The 13,094-nt window shown below is 41.5% G+C and overlaps 1 protein-coding gene across 3 annotated transcripts in view; it reads left to right on the top strand.

The window, feature by feature from the left end:
* The window catches only part of KIAA1328 (KIAA1328 ortholog), a 258,387-nt gene that overhangs the window by 217,738 nt on the left and 27,555 nt on the right, over positions 1-13,094 (top strand). For all 3 annotated transcript variants that reach the window (XM_039543310.1, XM_039543309.1, XM_039543308.1), the window contains one exon: positions 7,275-7,383. In XM_039543310.1, coding sequence (XP_039399244.1) covers positions 7,275-7,383 — 109 coding nt within the window. The remainder of the gene's footprint in view (positions 1-7,274; positions 7,384-13,094) is intronic.

The raw sequence follows: 13,094 nt of genomic DNA on the forward strand, positions 1-13,094 counted from the left end.
AATTTGACCAGCCTCGAGAGGGACTTTATACTAAGTTAAGAAAAAAAATTAGAAACTGCCCAGGAAAGCCTAAGTCAGAAAAGCCTGTAAGCAGTAATGGAATGAAGATCAACCATTAAGAAGACAGCAGGGAAAATACAGTCAGAGCAAATATAAATAATTCCTGCGAGTTCGCCGGACTTACAGTTGATGGTAAAGTCATTAGGCCCAGTAAATATAAAAAAAACTAGCTACATGGCTAGTACGGTGGGCAGAGTTAGGAGGGACAGAAAATTTAAATATAAGTAAAATGTATAGGTTAATCAGGGCAGCTACCACTGGAGAGATTAGACAGGCAGTAGATCGAGCGAAAAATGCTTTGGACAGGCAGCCAGAAGCACACCAACTAATACCACGATTTATTATGCTGTTAGAAAAAGAGGTAGGTCAAAGACCCATAAATGTGTTATCCAGTGCAGATTACATAAAGCGTGAACATTCACCCAGAAATTACCTGTTAAGAAAAATAACATTAAAATTATTGACTGAAAAAATACAACCGGTGACTAATCCCAAGGCGAAGGTCACCAGACATGTCACAGTTAATTCTTCGATGGCAGTTGATTTAAATCAGAGGGAATTTTGAAATAATGTATTTTAAGGATTGAACAAAAATGTATTAGCAATGTCTACTAATTTGGTAAACCAAACAGCCCAGAATGAGAAGTTAACTGTTATGGATGCACTGGAGCACTGGACAGTATGCCAACAAATAATAGAAGGGGAAAGCCAGGTAAAAGCATTAAAACCAAAGGTACCTTTTATTAAAGCAATGACGTATTCAAATAAGAGTGTTTATAAATCAGAATACCATAAAAAAAAAAAAAACGGCCATGGTAAAGGACAAAACACCCCATCCCAGGAGGTAGAAGGTGGAATAATCAAAATAAGCCCCAGAAAAAAAGGAAATGTAATTTGAAATATCGCTTGGAGGTATTTGAAATTAAGGGAAGTAGATATAAATAAGTAAAATGGAAAATGTGCTAATAAATAATCAAAAAAATGCAAAGAATAAAGGAAAAAAGGTAGAGAGTGGGGTAGTAAAAAAAAATTGTGTTGTGTGCATTATATTTTAGAAAGAAAAAAATAATACCGGAGCTCGAGCAAAGATAAAAAGGTTAGTGTAAGTATTTAAAATAATACAGCCAGAGGCATCAGACATTATTCTTACGGAATAATGGCCATGGATTCACTATTAAGAATCCTCATAATTCAAAAAGGGTATAAATATGGCTTTTGGCTTTTATGTTTTTTAAATATTTGAAAAAATGTAGGGGTACATAAATATATATATGAAAGCACCTCTAGAATAAAGGTATAAATAAAAAAAATACATTCGATTGTTTGTGGGACAAAATAAATAAACAGAAAAAATAAACATTTTAATCCACAATGGCCAAATATTAATTTTTTTAAAAAAAATTGGCAATTTCTCATTGGTATTATATTTTTAAAGAATGGTCTCCTAGTGTCACAGCTCTTCTATATTTATGCTACATCCTATTGTAATATTATTTGGATTAATAATTTTATTAATCTTTATTATGCTATGTTTATACTGCCAAATAAAAAAGGAAGAAGTTTTGGAGCAAGTGATATATAAAATTAAATTGCTTGCAAAATTATAAAGTAATACAGTAATTAATGGAATTAATCGTATCAAGAGGGGGAATGTTGGGATATATATATACACATATCAATATACATTATGATTCATATATCCATGTATCTCTGAGCTAAGAGGTGAAAACATTATCTAAATGTTATAGGTCATTGAGGCCTGGTATGAATGACACATGCTTGACATAAATACGTGCTGGCAACCAAAGCAAGAACTTAAGGTCAAGGACTATTAGAACTATTTATACAAAAACAATCTTGTTATGTTCTGAGAAAAATACGGAAAATCAGCAGAAAAGGAAACAACACCAGCTGGACTAATATAAAAGTGTATAAGAATTGGAGGAAATGGCACACCTTGGATCATGGTGGCCCGCCCAGAATTGTCTCTTTAAAATTGTGAGTAAAAGGCCTAGTAAACAAAGGCAAAAAACGATGCTGCAACTAAATGAACTGTAAATGAACTGACTTCTGCAAATCAAAGTAGTTTATTAATCCAAAGCCCCATGTAGATATAGATGTGATTTTCGCCAGCTCCCCACATCATATAATCTAATGATCAAAAGAAATCTCGACAGGCCATTGGGACCATTCTGACCTTTGGGCTCTGGTATAGATGTTTGGGGTGTAAATGTAAAGTAAGGTTTGTTTTGTAATCAATAAAGAGCATTTAAAGTATTATATACCAACACTGTGTCCAGTATCTGCCTGCTCCCCATCCCATAGGAAAACCTCTATTGCGGGTCTAACAATGGGACCTCAACCCAGTCCTCTCCAGGTTCATCGGTTCCCCCTTGGAGCCCATGGCTTCTTGTTCCCTTTCGCATCTGTCATGGAAGGTTGCATTCCTTGTAGCAATTACCTCAGCGAGGCATGTATCTGAGATCAAAGCCCTCACATCGGAGCCACTATACACGGTGTTCTACAAAGACAAGGTCCAGCTGCAGCCCCATCAGACTTTCCTGCCTAAGGTGGTGTCGCATTTCTAGGTTAGCCAGGATATCTTCCTCCCGGTGTTCTATCTGAAGCCTCACATGACCAATGAGGAGAGGCGGCTGCATACTCTGGATGTCTGGTGTGCCCTGTCATTCTACCTGGAGCACACCAAGCCCTTCTGCAGATCGACCCAGCTCTTTATTGCAATCACTGATAGGAGGAAGGGCCTTCCAGGTTCTTCTCAGTGGATTTTGAATTGCATCATCACCTGCATCCGTACTTGTTACAAGTTGGTGCAGGCTGTTCCTCCACCAGTAGTGAAGGCTCACTCGACTAGGCCTCAGGCATCTTTGGCTGTCTTCCTAGCACATGTCCCTATCCCAGGACATCTGCAGGGCCGTGATGTGGTCTTCGGAACACACGTTCACGACCCATTACTCCATCACTCAGCAGGCCAGAGTTGACGCTGGCTTCGGTAGAGCTGTGTTGCAATTGACACATCCATGAACTCCTACCTGCCTCTAGTGGTACTGCTTGGGAGCCACCTACAATGGAATGGACATGAGCAAGCACTTGAAGAAGAAAAGACAGTTACCTTTTCGTAACTGTTGTTCTTCGAGATGCGTTGCTCATGTCCGTTCCATGACCCGCCCTCCTTCCCCACTGTCGGAGTTTCCAGCAAGAATGAACTGAGGGTGGGGGGAGCCAGAAATGCCCCTTATACCAGTGCATACATGCGCCACTCCAGAGGTACGCCAGAGTCGGTCCCCTACGGATAGCACTGAGGGAAAAACTTCTAGCACCGGTGCATGTGGCAAGCACACACATCTACAATGACCTCTGATTTGCTGTATTTTTCTTTTTCAGTGCAATTAGTCTAATATGCCTTGAATGTAGCAGTAGCAGCAGATTCACATGGCTTTGATGTAGCCACAGTGGTTTGTAGAATGGACTTCCGTCTTGAGCAGTCCCTTGCAAGTTTTCTTCCTTCGGCAAGAGTCTATACAGAAGGATGTAGGCTTCCTAAATCCCTCAAAACTGCATTTTCCAACCTCATTCATGGTCAGCCTCATGCTTCACTTCCTTTGACCTCAGCTCTATAAGCCTTCTGTAAAACCGTATCTTCTTCTGCACATTGGATGTGCACCATTTCAGTCATCTTGTTCTCAACTGGTGCAAGGCGGTAACTTGACAGGATCGTCTTAACTTCTCCTTGTTTGTGACTAAATCAAACCAAATGTTAATACATCATAATGTTTTACACTGAAATCTGTTTAGTTTCCTCTCCTCAGCTGTTCTTAATGGCCATGTTTCTGCCCCATAGAACAGTCCTCATCACTTGCTCCTTGGATGCTTGTATCTTAGTTGTCACACAGACATCCCACAGCCCAAGCAGATGTGCTTTGAAGTGCTGAAATGCCATTGATATGAGGCTGATCCAACCTGAGATTTTCTTTGGATATAAACCCTCCTGCTGTCAACCAGCTACCCAGATAGATAAAGCTATTCAGCCATTCACTGTCCTTGCCATCTACATGCAGTGCTGGCAGGTCATAGGTTTCCATTTTATAGGAGGTATGTATGTATAGCTTTGGTTTTATCACCATTGATCTTAAATCCCATAGATTCTGCAGTTTTTAAGAGCTCTTCCAGCATTAGCTGTAGTTGGGCAGTAGTCTCTCCAAGTAAGTTAATGTCTTCTGTATACTTGAGATGAATCTGTAAATCTCAATGTTCGACTTTGGCCTCAATCAGTTTTGTCATCAGACAGTCTATTACAACCTTAAATAAAGTAGGTGGGAGAACTCATTCCTTGGTGTACTCCTGATTTTACTGAAAACCAGTTTGTAATACAATTGTTTACCTCATACAGCTAAGTGTACCGCAATACGGTTCCTCCACTAGGCACACTAAATCCTCAGGCACTGCAAACTGGCATAGTAGTATCCACTGGCCTGATTGATTGATTGGAGCCAAAAGCAGCTGCAAAGGCCTATAAATGCAATGTTAACTTCCTCTTGTCGCTCTAGTAGTTTTTCAGTAACATTCTACAGAATGTATATAGCATGGATTGTAAATCGACCTGTATGGAAACGGCACTGGTTGTCTCTCATTTTGGGGTTGAGACAATATTTCAGTCAGTTCAGTAGAATAATCATAAACACCTTCTCTGGGACTGCCAGCGGTGATATTCCCCTTTAATTTGAGCAAGCTGATTGCTCTCCTTTTTTTGAAAAAAGGAATGATGCAGCCCCTTTTCCAATATTCTGGAATGTGGCAGGTTTCCTAAACTTTTAAGAGAACTATGGAGCCAGTGAATTAAATCCGAGCTTCCTTTCTTGAGCAGTTCTGGTGAAATGTTGTCAAGAGCAGGTACTTTATCATTTCTTAACTGTTTGACTACAGGCATCACTATGCCTTGTTATGCAGTAAGAATAAAATGCTTCAGCCTTCTCCGACACTGAGATATTAATACTTTCTCTCACATTCATTGGGTTTCTTTATTTCCTCAGTGTTATTTTCTCAAAATCTAATACTCTTGTGCCACTATTCTGTGAAGTTTTTCTTCTCTGTTGATTCACATGATTTGTTTTCTCGTGTTTGATTTTTCAACCCTACTAATTGTGCATAGGCTTGGAGATCATTTGTTTTAGCATGCATGTCTCTATGGGTATGGGATAGCTACTTGGTGCCATCTGCAAAGTCAGAGTTCTCTAACTTCTGTGTGGAAGTCCATTGTATGCCCCTGTTCTGCGGTCTTAATGCTTTCTGGGACTGACATAGAAGAGGTTTGATATTTGACATATCTTGGTGGAACAGCTGGAGATATTAAAGCCAGAATCGTGAAAACCAGACATGCCTTTGTAGCTCTAAAGCCAAGCTAGAGAAATAGAAATCTTGCCCTCCAAATTGAAGTTTGAATATTTAACACCATTGTACAGTCAGTCTTACTATATGGTGCTGAAACTTGGAGGCTTATTAAGACTGTACTATTTAAACTCCAAGTTTTCATAAATAGCTGCCTTAGACAAATCTTTAATATCAGATAGAAGAAATCACAAAGAACTCTGGAAGAGGATGAAACAGAAACGGATAGGACAGGAAATTATGGAACAAAAATAGAGATGGCTAGGACAGGTATTGAGCTGGAATTACCAGGACAAGAAATTATGAGATAGACTAAGGACAACATGGGAACACACGGTAGAAGCAAAAGTGAAAGCTATCAGAATGACATTGGAAGACACCAAGACTGCAGCAGTAGACCAGCAAAGATGGAAGGCAGTGATGAAGGCCCTATTTCAGCATGGGATAGAAAGGCATAAGAGAGAGGAAGAGAGACTGCTCTGTGAACCTGTTTCTGGATATGGTTTATTCAACAAGGGCAAGCAAGAGGTCCCCAGTCTTTTATTGTGGATGCACCTTTTGCCATGGATGGTGGTCCCAAGTTGCTAGGGGCACCTGGGTAACATGCATTGCCATGGTAATTCTAAGAATTCCTTGAGCAGTAATTACCTGTTTGTTCTTGCCACTCAGTGCTAACACACAGTGTAGTAGAGTGAAGCTGGAGGAACTTTATTCTTTTTTAAGCCACCACCAAAACACTAATTCAGTTGTTCTTACAATAGGACTTGATTGTGTGTGTGTATGTGTGTATGTGTCTGTGTCTGTCTGTGCGTGCGCGTATTTGAACCCTCAGTACATTTTCAAATAATGTTGAGTCTCACTGGCATCCAGAAAACGATGGAAATTCAGTATTAGCCGAAATCCATCGTTGATTTCTCACTATGATTTCAGCACACATGACAGGTAGTATTACCCATTGTTCAGAAAACTCTAAAATACTTAGGCACAATGGTGATACTTAATAGTCAAGCTTCTAATTTCTGCTGACACTTGGTTGTCACACATTTAATGTTTGATTAGGCAGTGTTTAGAGCAGAGAGCGGGGGCACTGGCAATCAGAATGTACAGGAATTGCCATACTGGATTAGACCAGTGGCCCATCTAGTCCAATAGCCTGTCATGTATATTCCTAGCTCTGCCACCGACTTTCTGTGCAGCCTCAGACAAGTCACTTAACTTTAATTTGCCCATTTGGAAATCATCCTTACCAGTAATCCTTACCAACTTCACAAGGGTGCTGGGAGGTGTTAATCATTGTTTGTGGTGCTCTAATGAAAGGCATTGTAGTAAGCTAAGTGCAAAATGTTATTACATTTTTGGGAGGGAAGGAGAGAGGGACAGACCAAGAGTTTTGGGGGTTTGGATTCATATATTCATATGGTGATACTTAAAGAGAAGACAAGGGAAATGTAACTTCTTGTGGAAGCTCATGAGAGCTGCAGCTTTAAACTAAAATTGGTATGGTGGACATTCCAAGCCATGATGGCAATGCAAGTCTGTCAAACTTTGGAAACATGGTAGTAATATACAGACTGCAATGGATGGTATATTATGAAACTATAATTCAGCATGATCCTGAAAATGCATTCTATTCACAGCACCTGTCAACCGGTAACAAATCCTTTGGTTGCAGTCTCACTGTATATACAGTACCCTGTAGAGTGGCACAACTTTTGGGCCTTGTGTTATGTAATAATGCAAACAGTGAAGAAGCTGTCCAAAACTTTTGAGCCTGTAATACCCAGCTTGATTGCCTCTTCTCCTTTCCACAGGGACAGCGTCAGGATCTAGAAAGGATGCAGCTACATCTCCTGTACTGACAGGCAGCAAAAAAGAGCTTGTAACCACAGCCACATCACCAATCCAGCATGACACATCACGGTAAGATGCTGGGTAATCTCTGGTTTAAGATTCTGCAAAGGCAACCATCATATTCCCCAAGATACAGCGAAGTGGCTGAGTTTCTGTGATATTTCATGTTAACGCAAGCTGGATAATATAAACTAAAAACTGCCACGTCCTTTGACATTTATAGTAAGCCTTAAATTGCTTGTTAGAATAAGAAAAGCAGGAATATACCAAGTTCTAACATTTAAATTTTACTTAGATTTTGAATGGAAAATTCCAGATCCTGACACATTAAATACATTTGTAAATAGTTTAAAGGGATGGCATTAACCCTGGTTCGGTTTTAAATCCACTTGAAGATTTTAATCCCCCTCCCCCTCATATTTTTCCCCATATTTTATCAAATGACATTTCTTTTAAATATCTTGTACAAATGTTATTTTATGTTTAATGACAAGCTACAAAATCACATTAAGTCAGCAATTCCTGATGATACTATACGTCAGCTAGAAAGGCTTTGGGAGAGCAGCATTATCACTCTTATTCCAAAGAAAAAGAAGAAAGCAGAATTGTTGTTACCCTTATTGGACTGAAAAACAACTTTGCCTTTTTGAGGGATTACAATTCTAGGCATGAGTATTTAAAAAAAAAAAAACCAACACCACCTCGCCTTTACACTTTGTGTTAACAGAATCTTTAGTTAAACTAGTTGAATCAGTCTATGGTAATATAGGATTATACAGTGTTCTAGAATACTAGTTTGATTGCTCTGTGCCACAGGTGACTAAAATGTAGGACACAGTTCACAAGAAGAGTTACAAATTACTTGAAGAAACTAAAGGGCTTGGCAGTTGAATCAGGGTTTAATAATTTTTTTTAACCAAATGGACTAAGTTCTATATCATCTCTACATTCTTGGGAGAGGCTGGCAGTTTATTTCTATCTTCTGAGGAAACTTGTGATATATAATAGGTGAAAAACCATTATTAATATTACAAATTTCTACTTATTCAATAACATAAACAACATTTAAAAGAAAAAAAAAAAGGATGATATTTCTGGAAGGATATAAAACCTAGGTAGATAGAAGGGTTCTGTTTTCCACAGCTACATGTTTAAACAAACAAAAAAGCACAAAACTGCAATAAAGCATTATCTTCAGAAGCCAGCATTGTCTAATGATGAGTGTCTGTGAGATATCGTTGGGTATTTTCTAGTGACAATTTAGAAACAAGTTTGAAACTCCCCTACAAGCAATGAGGAGAAGGTATAAGGTAACTGTAGAAATCAAGTCATACAGAAAAAGGAATCTGATTAAAAAAAACAGAAGGCCCATACTAACCGCATGGGAGCATAAAATAATCATTGAGATATAACATTAAAAATTGTCACATACAGAAGTGATCAGTCAAATAAATCTGATTAGTCAATCGCATATTAGGGAATAAAAAAACCTGACAAATTCCAGGCTTCTCGATGATCTTTCCTTTTCTCTCTCTGTGTTGGTACTCTGTGTAAGTGTAACTGACTGGGTTAAACAGCCATGTTGTGCTTTTCCTTACTCATGGGCTTCTCTGATTGAAAATGGTAAATGGACAAGTGTTTCTGTGAAGGTCTAAAGCTGATCTTATTCTTCATCAAGAAACCTGCATGCATAGTCTGAATTTATCACTGAATGATTACAAGCTCAGACTGCAAGTTTAACTCACTAAATTAATCAATACTGAGAATTATAGCTCTTTTGTGCCACTAAAGTTAAGGGTCTGTCAGCACGTTTTTTATAATCCACAATTTGGGAGATTAAGTTTAACTACAACAGTTTTCTTGGGACTGAAACTTGCTGTACAAAGCCTGAGCCTAAGAACATATTTAATTCATCTGCAGTAGATGTAATCTAATTATTTTTCACTATTTAAACTTATAGGGGTTATATTCAGTTCAGATTTATGCCAGCCCTAACTAGCATAAATCCTGGCATAGAGCAGCAGTAGTAGAAAATCTACCAGGAACAAGGTGTTAGAAAGTGTCTGCAACCCCCCTGCCAGTGAGGGGCACAAGGGTGCTAGCACAGAAAGTGAGGGATGCTGGTTGGATAAGCAGGCATGGCTAGGGTGGCTAGAAGATGTGCTGGTTCTGTAGCCTCTCTTGGCAGTGTTCCAGTGGAGCCCTCCCTTGGTGTTAAATTTGCCTTCCCTGAGAAAGACAGAGTGGTACTACCTCCTGAATCACCCCTGGGGCCAAAAACTGGCTGTAGGTTTTAGAAATAGAGGAGTTGTGTTTTGAGATGCTTAGTAGTCTTAATTCTAGATGCCCAAGATTTGTCTTCCAGAATGAACATTAATAAGCTACTTTTAAGGGGTATTAGATGGACCCTATTTCGGTAGCTGAGATATTGACATTGGAAAGTAGCTCACATGCATGCCTGCCATGGCACAGCCTGGTGTGTTAAATTTAAACTACTTGCAAGTCAGATGTCTACATCTGTGCAAATGTCTCCAGGTTTGGTTCACAGCAGGTATGGGAAGCTTTTCCCTTGCATATCCTGACGTTTTTAAACCCTGGTTGATGCAGGCTCAGCTTTCATTGCAAACCCATAACCAAGGTTCAGGGTACGTCTACACTACGGGACTATTCCGAATTTGCATAAACCGGTTTTGTAAAACAGATTTTATAAAATCGAGTGCGCGCGGCCACACTAAACACATTAAATCAGTGGTGTGCGTCCACGGTCTGAGGCTAGTGTCGATTTCTGGAGCGTTGCACTGTGGGTAGCTATTCCGTAGCTATCCCATAGTTCCCGCAGCCTCCCCCGCCCCTTGGAACTTCCGGGTTGAGATCCCAGTGCCTGATGGGGCAAAAATCATTGTCGCGGGTGGTTCTGGGTAAATGTCGTCAGTCACTCCTTCCTCTGGGAAAGCAACGGCAGACAAGCATCTCGCGGCTTTTTTCCCTGGATTGCCCTGGCAGATGCCATAGCATGGCAATCATGGAGCCTGTTTTGCCTTTTGTGACTGTCACCGTATGTGTAATAGATGCCGCTCACAGAGGCGATTCAGCAGCGCTACACAGAAGCATGCTTTTGCTTTTGCATGACAGCAGAGATGGTTACTAGCCATACTGCACCATCTACCATACCATAAATGGGTAATAAGATGGTCATGGTTACCAGTCCTTTTGCACTGTGCCATTTGCTGCTGTCATAAGTGCCCCTGGCCGATCAGCCAGGGGCGCAAAAGCCAAAATTGGGAATGACTCCCTGAGTCAATCCCTCCTTTTTGGTATCTAAAAATAGAATCAGTCCTGCCTAGAATATGGGCAAGTGTACTAGAGAACCACTGTATCATAGAGCCAGAGAGCACAGCTGCTCTGTGTCAGATCCCACAGAAATTATGAGCTGTATGCTATTCACAGGGGGTGCTCCTGCAACAACCCCACCTGTTGATTCCGTTCTTCCCCCAGCCTTCCTGGGCTACCATAGCATTGTACCCCCACTTGTGTGATGAATTCATAAAGAATGCAGGAATAAGACACAGTGACTTGTTAGTGAGAAATGAGTGGAAGGCAGCTTCCAGCTGCTATGATAGTCCAGAGAGGACAGTAAGGAATGTGGAGAGGAGCCCAGCATCCCTCTGCTAGTCCAGGGGCAATTGAATCTTTTCTTTACACATGAAGGGTGGGGGCTGATGGAGCTCAGCCCCCTGTTGCTATGATGAGGATGGTTACCAGCCATACTGCACCATCTACCAGGAAAAATTAGGGCCAGGCGCCCTTGATCGACCTGACGGATGCTAGTCGGCATGGTTACCAGCCCTTTTGCACTGCCCCATGTGCCAGTAGGCTGATGACGAGGACGGGTATCAGTCTTACTGCACCATCAGCCACCCATGGCGGGGGGGAGTGAGAATGTTGGTGTTGACGGCTGCAGCATCGCGTCTATCTGCAGCATTCAGTAAAGATAGGGTGACATGTAAAAGAGTCAAGAGAGGATTGTTTTCCCTTTCACTTCTGGGGGTGGGTGGGGGGGTGCGTAAATTGCTGAGCTATGCCCTGACCCACCGCGGACACTGTGTTTGACCCTAGAAGCATTTGGAGCTCAGCCAAGAATGCAAATACTTTTCGGAGACTGCAGGAACTGTGGGATAGCTTGAGTCCTCCAGTCCATGAGCGTCCATTTGATTCTTTGGCTTTCCGTTACGCTTGTCACGCAGCAGTGCGCTGAGCCCCTGCTATGGCGTCTGTCTCGAGAATTTTAAAAAATGATTCTGAATTTCATCTTCTGTAACGGAGCGCTGATAGAACGGATTTGCCTGCCCTTACAGCGATCACATCCGCATGGTCCATGCTGGAGCTCTTTTTTTATTTTGATTTCGGACTGCATCACCACCCGTGCTGATCGGAGCTCCACGCTGGGCAAACAGGAAATATTCAAAAGTTCGCGGGGCTTTTCCTGTCTACCTGGCCAGTGCATCCGAGTTCAGAATGCTGTCCAGAGCGGTCACTGGTGCACTGTGGGATACCGCCCGGAGGCCAATACCGTCGATCAGCGGCCACACTAACCCTAATCCGATATGGTAATACCGATACTAGCGTTACTCCTCTCGTTAGGGAGGAGTACAGAAACCGGTTTAAAGAGCCATTAAAATCGATATAAGGTGCCTCCTAGTGTGGACGGTTGTGGCGTTAAATCGGTTTTACGCTCCTAAAACCGATTTAAATGCCTAGTGTAGACCAGGCTTCTAACAAGGGGCTAGTAGCCTTATTCGAAGAAGAGTGAACCCTGTTCCTGTCCTAAGAGCATAATTTCTTTGCCTGCTATAGAGAATCATCCTCTTAGGTGGCCAGGAGTGACTGCAGAATCTGTTCACCCCCCTCGCTCCCTTCTTGTTTTCCAGAGGCAAGGCAGTATTTTTGGCTGTGACCTACAAGGAAATGTCAGTAGGGAAGGAAGCTTTGAAATAGAGACTATGACCTTTATTAAACCTCATATCACAATCCTAATTTTACATTTCCCACTAAGGTGTTGTCTATACTACACAAGTTTTGTTGATGCATGTTACACCAACAATCAAAAACTGGTATAATTACATAGCTTGTGCATATTCACACAATGCTCCTTCTGTTGGCAGGGCAGATCCACAGTTGGTGCTCTAGCATCAACAGAGAGAACAGTGCACTGTGGGTAGTTATCCCACTATGCTATTCACCACCTTCTGCAGCTAAGAGTTGTGGGAAGGCAGAATGGATCACAGTGCATCATGGGTGCATGTTCAATGTCCCATGATGCAGTTTTTTCCATCCCATAGAATCATAAAAATTTAGGGTTGGAAGGGACCTCAGGAGGTCATCTAGTCCAACCCCCTGCTCAAAGCAGGACCCAACACCAACTAAATCATCCCAGCCAGGGCTTTGTCAAGCCGGGCCTTAAAAACATCTAAGGATGCAGATTCCACCACCTTCCTAGGTAACCCATTCCAGTGCTTCACAACTCCCCTAGTGAAATAGTTTTTCCTAATAGCCAACCTAGCCCTCCCCCACTGCATCTTGAGACTATTGCTCCTTGTTCTGTCATCTGCTGCCACTGAGAACAGCCGAGCTCCATCCTCTTTGGAAACCCCCTTCATGTAGTTGAAGGCTGCTATCATCTTGCGACAGAGTACATTAATAGAAAGGGGTACTTCTCTATGGTATTGCGGGCACTTGTGGTCCTGCAATTAAAAAAAAGGGTCCTGATGCGCAGTACCACC

Source organism: Mauremys reevesii, linkage group 6 (genome assembly GCF_016161935.1).
Source record: "Mauremys reevesii isolate NIE-2019 linkage group 6, ASM1616193v1, whole genome shotgun sequence".
In the NCBI taxonomy this organism is placed as follows: domain Eukaryota; kingdom Metazoa; phylum Chordata; order Testudines; family Geoemydidae; genus Mauremys; species Mauremys reevesii.